General features: G+C 41.0%; 1 protein-coding gene across 1 annotated transcript in view; it reads left to right on the top strand.

Annotated features, from left to right (window-relative positions):
• rmc1 (regulator of MON1-CCZ1) overlaps window positions 1-7,500 on the top strand; it is a 22,241-nt gene that overhangs the window by 1,152 nt on the left and 13,589 nt on the right. Inside the window, exons 2-7 of the mRNA XM_039790716.1 lie at window positions 1,417-1,493; window positions 1,635-1,719; window positions 2,970-3,026; window positions 3,239-3,325; window positions 5,300-5,440; window positions 7,063-7,166. Of these exons, the coding sequence (XP_039646650.1) occupies window positions 1,417-1,493; window positions 1,635-1,719; window positions 2,970-3,026; window positions 3,239-3,325; window positions 5,300-5,440; window positions 7,063-7,166 (551 nt within the window). The remainder of the gene's footprint in view (window positions 1-1,416; window positions 1,494-1,634; window positions 1,720-2,969; window positions 3,027-3,238; window positions 3,326-5,299; window positions 5,441-7,062; window positions 7,167-7,500) is intronic.

Raw genomic sequence — 7,500 nt, 5'->3', positions numbered from 1 at the left:
TTTAACAGCTGTATACTAATATTTCTTTGTAGGAAGGGAAAAGAAAAAAAAAAAAAAAAAAAAATAACTTTCTTTTTTTATAATATAAAAAAAAAAAAAAAAAAAAAAAAAACTTTTAATAAATATATATAAAATAAAAAAAAAAAAAAAAATAATAAAAATTAAAAAAATAAAAAAAAAAAAAAAAAAAAAAAAAAAAAAAAAAAAAAAAAAAATAAAAAAAAAAAAATAAACTACTATCTCTGTATATGGATGTGATATGATGTATAACAGATGTATACTACTATCTCTGTATGGATGTGATATGATGTATAACAGCTGTATACTACTATCCCTGTATGGATGTGATATGATGTATAACAGCTGTATACTACTATCCCTGTATGGATGAGATATGATGTATAACAGCTGTATACTACTATCCCTGTATGGATGAGATATGATTTCTATCTCTGTTGTCGGTCTTGCTCAGGTTAAACTCTTTGTGAAACATGAACTAACACAAACAATGAATGCCCCAGAACTTTCTTTAATATCCAGTTTGACAGTCAGTTATAACGGAAAAATAACATAAATAAACTACTTTTAACGTAGATTTTCTTTAGGTTTATTACGTGGTATCAGATCGGTGCATAAACTCCAGTACTTACCGATACCAGCGTTTTAGGCAGTATCGAAAAGAGAGGATGAAATGAGGTAGCCAAAAGATCAAAGAAGACCCCTCCCCTGACCCCTATTCAAGAAGGAGAGGGCTGCAGGAGGAGAGACAGAAGGTGGGACAGGAGGAGAGACAGAAGGAGGGACAGAAGGAGGGACAGAAGGAGGGACTGAAGGAGGGACAGAAGGAGGGACTGAAGGAGGGACAGAAGGAGGGACTGAAGGACTTCCGGTTCAAGCGAGTAGCTCAGTCCGTAGGGACTTGGGTTGGGAACCGGAGGGTCTCTGGTTCAAGTCCCAGTACAGACCAAAGTACAGAGTGTGGATTGGTAGCTGGAGAGATGCCAGTTCACCTCCTGGGCACTGCCAGGTGCTCTTGAGCAAGGCACCGTACCCCCCCCAATCGCTCAGGGCGCTGGTCCAGCACTGGCAGCCCACTCACTCTGAAATCTCTCCATTTGTGCATGAATAGGTCCTGAACATGTCTGTGTGCATTTCAGTGTGTAAATTGTAATTTCCCCACTGGGGATCAATAAACAGTATAAATTAAATTATGAATTATATCCAATAAGAGACTTTGCATCCACCTGATGTCTCCACCCAGGCCTGGAAACGCCTCTGGATCTTCCAGTCAGAGCTGGTCAATGTGGCTCGGCTCGCCCTGCAACCCGAGCCCGGAGAAGAATAGAAACGACAAAGATAACTTTTCATTCTGTCGATGCGTATGTGGTTTTCTGATGGTTTTTTTTCTGGCTGCAGGTGTTTGCCGTGCGTTCAGGTGGAGCCACGGGGGTGGTGGTCAAAGGTCCGGACGACAAGAGCAGCGTTGCCTTCAGGTACATCAGCCTGTGTAGGGAATTAGTGATGTTGTTGACCTTTTTTTATTATCGGCAATTTTGAATCTGCATCCGTGGTGTTAAATGTGAAAACAATAATCCCGAATATTGATCGTGTAATGTGCTCGTTTTCCTTCTCAGAATGGACGATAAAGGAGAAGTGAAGTGTATCAAGTTCTCCATCGGAAATAAGATCTTGGCAGTTCAGAGGACTTCGAAATCTGTGGTGAGAACTAGACACTGACGCTGTCTGGTCAGTAGTGATGTAACGATGATTCGATACGATTTAACGATTTTACGTTCACGATACGATTTTCTCAGGATCGTTTATAACTGCAGACAAATGACTGAAACATATTCCTTTCTTTTTATAAAAAAACAGATGTGCCCTCTTATCAAAAGTGACACTGAAATTGTATTTTATCTTAAATAAAAAAAAATAATAATAAAAAAAATATTTAAGATACATTTTTTATTATTTTTCCAATTTAAAAATATAGAACAGAAAAACACACTTGAACAAGAAAACCTCCCACCCTCCACCCTCCACGGTCTCGAGGAAAAGAAAAGAAAAAACTTGGCTTTGTTAATCCTTGCTGTAGAGAGCTCAGCATAACTATGTCCAGAAAATACACCAACCACTGTTTTATACAAAGCGAGTGGGCGTTGAGCTATCATTTTCTTGGTTGCTGTCGAGCCGGCTAGCCAAAACTTTCTTCTGTCTCCCAAGCAGGTGTAATTTAGAGTCGTCATTAAGTAACAAGACAATCGGGTCAGTAGGAAGTCGACATCCTATCACATCAGATATTACTGATGTTGTTTTATTCCAGAACTCATGCACCTGTTCACACTCCCAGACCTCGTGCAGGAAAGTTCCAGTTTGGTCAGGTTGGCAGAACGTGCAATAGGGAGTAGGAATGACTTTAGAGACGTATCTCTTCTGAGGAGTCCAGTATGTCCTATGACATATGTTGAAGTGGATCTGCTGGTGATTTGGGTTCTTGGAACAATGGGAAATGTTGTCCCAAAGCTGTCTCCCAATTAATTTCGTTCCCCTCCGAGCTCAACTCTCAACGCTCCCATTTCTTTAGGAACAAATCCCACATAAAAATAACAATAAAAGTAACAAAAAGCTCTTCAAATAAATAAGCTTAGAGCACATAGTGACGTCTAAAGTAGATTACGCCCTAGGCTGTTCGACTCACAAGGTAACTTTACATTTGGTAACTGCGGCGCTAGTTGTATTTTACGAGTGGAGGAATAAATCATTGCGATACAATCTCGAGCGCCTCACAGTGTGTTTATGCGTCTCTCAGCGTTTAGTCCCTCGCGGCAGCACTTTGTTGGACGGCTTTACTGTTATGCATTATAAAGCTAAGACATGCGGTGTGTGTGGTTAACTGTGCAGCTTTAATTTTGTGTTGTTATCCGGAAGGGAAACTCTGACCTAAACTATTGATTTGATGTTCTCTTCAGGACTTCATCAACTTCATACCCGACTATCCACACACAGAGTTCACCCAGGAATGCAAGGTATGCTTTAGTATCTTCTGTCTCTTTATTTTGAAAAGGTATTTCCACCCTTTTGCCTCTTGATTCTAATTTCTACATAACTTCATTGAGACGTGAGGAGAAATGTAGAAGTTTAAGAGTGACAACTGATTAAGAATATGAGTAAAGTTGAGCTCTGTGATGGCTTTTTTTGTTCTGTAAATTGACGGTATTTTGCGTGTTTTGTCCCGCAGACGAAGAACGCGAGTGTTTTGGGTTTCTGTTGGACCAACTGGAATGAGATCGTCTTCATCACAGATCAGGGAATAGAGTTCTACCAGGTAATTTTTATTATTAATTAGTGTGTTTAACCCTCCTGTTGTCCTCAGGTCAAATTTGACCCATTTTCAAAAATAAATAACGTGTATTGTTCCATACATCGCTCTTCACATAAAAAAAAAAAAAAAGATCTGTTCACTACTTTCATTGAATGTGGGTGTTTTATTCAATTTTCTAGCATTTGAAAAAAAAAAAATGATAATAGGACGTTGAAAAAATGTCGGAAAAAGCTTCAAAATCGTGGAAAAAAACCCAAAGATACGTCAGAGGTGCAGAAAAAGAATCAACAAGAACATCGGAAAAAGTGAAAAAAAAATAAACACGGAAAAAGTGAAAAAAACATCTCGAAAATGTGACAAAAAAATGTCAAAGTGACAAAAATATTGGAAAAACATGACAAAAACATCAGGGGGGAAGCGACAACAATGTTGCGTCGTCGACGGGAAGACAACACAAGGGTTAAAGGTGCAATATGTAATATTGTGTGTAATACTGGCAGCTAGCGGTTAAAATAGTTACTGCAGTACAAATTCAAAATACTGGAGAGTCGTTTCCCCCGCCCCCTCCTGCCCAGACTCGAAGTTCACGGAGGTTGCCAGGCTGAGACCGCAGCATTCACAACAATGTTGCTAGACGCTTTTCTCACATAGCCAGACATTACTCCACAGCACAGCAGAGTAGCTAACGTTAGATGCTAGTCTCACATAGCCAGACATTACTCCACAGCACAGCAGAGTAGCTAACGTTAGATTCTGGCTATATTGACAGTCATAAAAGCCCGTGCTCATTCGGGGCTCTGTAACCAACTGACAGACACACTTTTTCGGTTTAAAATTACAGTATGAACCGCTAAAAACACAACAACCTCACCGTCCTCTCCACACGCCAGTCAGGCACACTTCCTCGGCTTAGAATTACAATACGAAACGCTAAATATACCACTACCTTGCCGACGGAACACACTTCATTGGCTTAGAATTACGGCAACAATCGCTAAACACACTGCAAACTCACAGGCCTCTCTTTCCGATTTACAGCCCCCCTCTCGTGGTTTAAAATAACTCACCGTTGTCGGCTCCAGCCGCTGAAGAGGCTACATGCTGTAAACAGCCATGGGCTTGCCTGGTCCCCCGGTAACGTTAGCAGTAAGCAGGGTTAGCAAGGCAGCGTTAGCCAGGACCAGTCGGGATCACTTTACTGTCTCAATTGTTTTTGCAAGTAACCAACTCCGGTACTCTAGCTATATAATTCAATGTGAGTACACAAATGTTGAAATGACAAAAAATGCCCCTAGTAGCTGTGATAAATTAGCCTGAAGCTAATGCTTACCGGTTCAGGAGGAAATAAGCCAATTCTGCGTCCTTTTGGGCTCTAAGCTGTCTCCATCTTTCAAATACATCTCCAATATTTACCAGGGGGTTGTTACGTCTCTGGTCACGCAACTGTTAGAAAAATGCTGTTTTCTTTTTTTTAGGTCGGGTAGAATCTATCTCTGTTGATCCTGTTCGTTTGTTTGCTGCTTTCATGGCTGTACTACCGTTACAGCTGTAGCGTGCTGGGTTTACGTTTTTACAGGTAGATCTGGCAACCCGGCCTGGCTGTCAAACTGGGCCGTTGATAACAACACACAGATCAAAACATAAACGTAAATTTCAAAAAGAAAAAATACTGACATTAGCATTGTTGTCAGAAAAGATAGTATTTCAGTTTAACATGTTTCCTTAATATCTGATGAGGCATTGGTGTCATTTTTGGATTTATTACAGTACAAATATTACATATTGGACCTTTAATGTAGAGTTTGAGTAATTTTTTTATTTGTTATGAAAAAATTAAGTAAAAAAAAAATCTCTTTTCCCAGCTTCTTAAATGTGAATATTTTCTGGTGGTTAAAGGTCTGAGGACAGCAAGAGTTTTCGTTCTCTGGGGTGGACAGTAATACTACAGAGTTGTGTTTGGTTTGTCTCTTCTCTCAGGTGTTTCCAGACAAACGCAGTCTGAAGCTGCTGAAGAGTCAGAGCATCAACGTGAACTGGTACCAGTACTGTCCCGAGACCACCGTCATCCTGCTGTCCACCACCGTGCAGGGAAACATCCTGCAGCCCTTCGCCTTCAGGGTGAGCACACACGCTAGATTCTAGATTCTAACGCATGTTTTCACCCTTGTGTTATCCTCCCAGGTGCCCTGCCACACAAAACCGTTTTTACTTAAATTGTTTTTTAAATCTGTGAGGTCCTTATCTGTGTGTGTTATGTGGTGAATGTGAAAATGAACTGCTACCTCCTCTGACAGCTCTAGACACTGAACAGAAATAAGCAGAGAAATCAGGCCAATCACAAAAGCTGGTCAGTCTGACATCATACTGCCTGAGCTCATTACTATTCATGAGCTCGCCCAGTTGGGCCAGGGTAAAGGATGCTGATAGCCAGGCTCTCATTGGCTAGCTGTTAGCTGTTTGTCAGGAAAAGGTTTGTAAACCATTTAAACCAGTTTTTTTTTTTTTTTTTTTTTTTAAAGGTCCCATGACATGGTGCTCTTTGGATGCTTTTATATAGACCTTAGTGGTCCCCTAATACTGTATCTGAAGTCTCTTTTATATAGACCTTAGTGGTCCCCTAATACTGTATCTGAAGTCTCTTTTATATAGACCTTAGTGGTCCCCTAATACTGTATCTGAAGTCTCTTTTATATAGACCTTAGTGGTCCCCTAATACTGTATCTGAAGTCTCTTTTATATAGGCCTTAGTGGTCCTCTAATACTGTATCTGAAATCTCTTTTATATAGACCTTAGTGGTCCCCTAATACTGTATCTGAAGTCTCTTTTATATAGGCCTTAGTGGTCCTCTAATACTGTATCTGAAGTCTCTTTTATATAGGCCTTAGTGGTCCTCTAATACTGTATCTGAAATCTCTTTTATATAGACCTTAGTGGTCCCCTAATACTGTATCTGAAGTCTCTTTTATATAGGCCTTAGTGGTCCTCTAATACTGTATCTGAAGTCTCTTTTATATAGACCTTAGTGGTCCCCTAATACTGTATCTGAAGTCTCTTTCCCGAAATTCAGCCTTGGTGCAGAATTACAGCCACTAGAGCCAGTCCCACAATGAGCTTTCCTTAGGATGTGCCATTTCTGTGTCTGTAGCTATTGAGGAAGAGAGAGGTGGGGGGGGGGGCAAGGTGCAGGGTGGGGGTGTGGTCTTGACCAACTGCCACTTTGCTCATTTAAAAGACATGATGTCTCTCTCTCTCTCTCATGGGCTGGCCAAATTCTCTGGGTGGTCAAAGCAGAGAAAGGGGAGGTAACCTTTCCCCTTATGACCTCATAAGGAGAAGATTCCTGATTGGTCCATCTGAGCTTTCATTTTCTCAAAGGCAGAGCAGGATACCCAGGGCTCGGTTTACACCTATCACCATTTCTAGCCACTGGGGGACCATAGACAGGCTGGGGGAACTCATATTAATGTTAAAAAACCTCATAAAGTGAAATTGTCATGCCATGGGACCTTTTAAATGCTGTAAAATATAACAGCTGGAATTGCGAAGAATGTTTTATTGAACCAATCGTGTTGTTTTTTTGTGGCAATTTGGTTAAAAGAAACCCATTTTTGTAGAAACTTTGAAAAACAGACAGGAAGGATACATTTTTTGAGTCAAACATTTATTTATCCAACAAAACATTAAAATAATCTGACTTAGAAGATCCTCGGCTGTTGTTTTTTGTGTGTTGTTTTTTAAGAATGGAACCATGTGCAAGATGTCCAAGTTTGAGATCGAGCTGCCGGTCGTCCCCAAACCTGCCAAACTCAGCCTGTCGGAGAGGGACATCGCCATGGCAACCATGTAAGTCAGAAATTCTCGAACTTTCTTTTCTTTTATTCAAAGATTTATTTTTTATTCAAACTGCAGCTTCGTTTAACACAGAGAAACTCAACATCACGGACGGACGTAGAGATGGATTATAAAAGAGGGAGGAGAGAGAGAGGGAGGGAGGAGAGAGAGAGGGAGGGAGGAGAGAGAGAGAGGGAGGGAGGGAGGAGAGAGAGAGAACGAGGGAGGGAGGAGAGAGGGAGAGAGAGGGAGGGAGGGAGAGGGGAGGGAGGAGAGAGAGAGGGAGGGAGAGAGAACGAGGGAGGGAGGGAGGAGAGAGAGAGGGAGGGAGGAGAGAGAGAGAACG

The sequence above is a fragment of the Perca fluviatilis genome, chromosome 22, assembly GCF_010015445.1.
Source record: "Perca fluviatilis chromosome 22, GENO_Pfluv_1.0, whole genome shotgun sequence".
NCBI classification, from domain to species: domain Eukaryota; kingdom Metazoa; phylum Chordata; class Actinopteri; order Perciformes; family Percidae; genus Perca; species Perca fluviatilis.
Note: the sequence above shows the minus strand (reverse complement) of the source record. Positions and strands in the feature narration are given on the sequence as shown.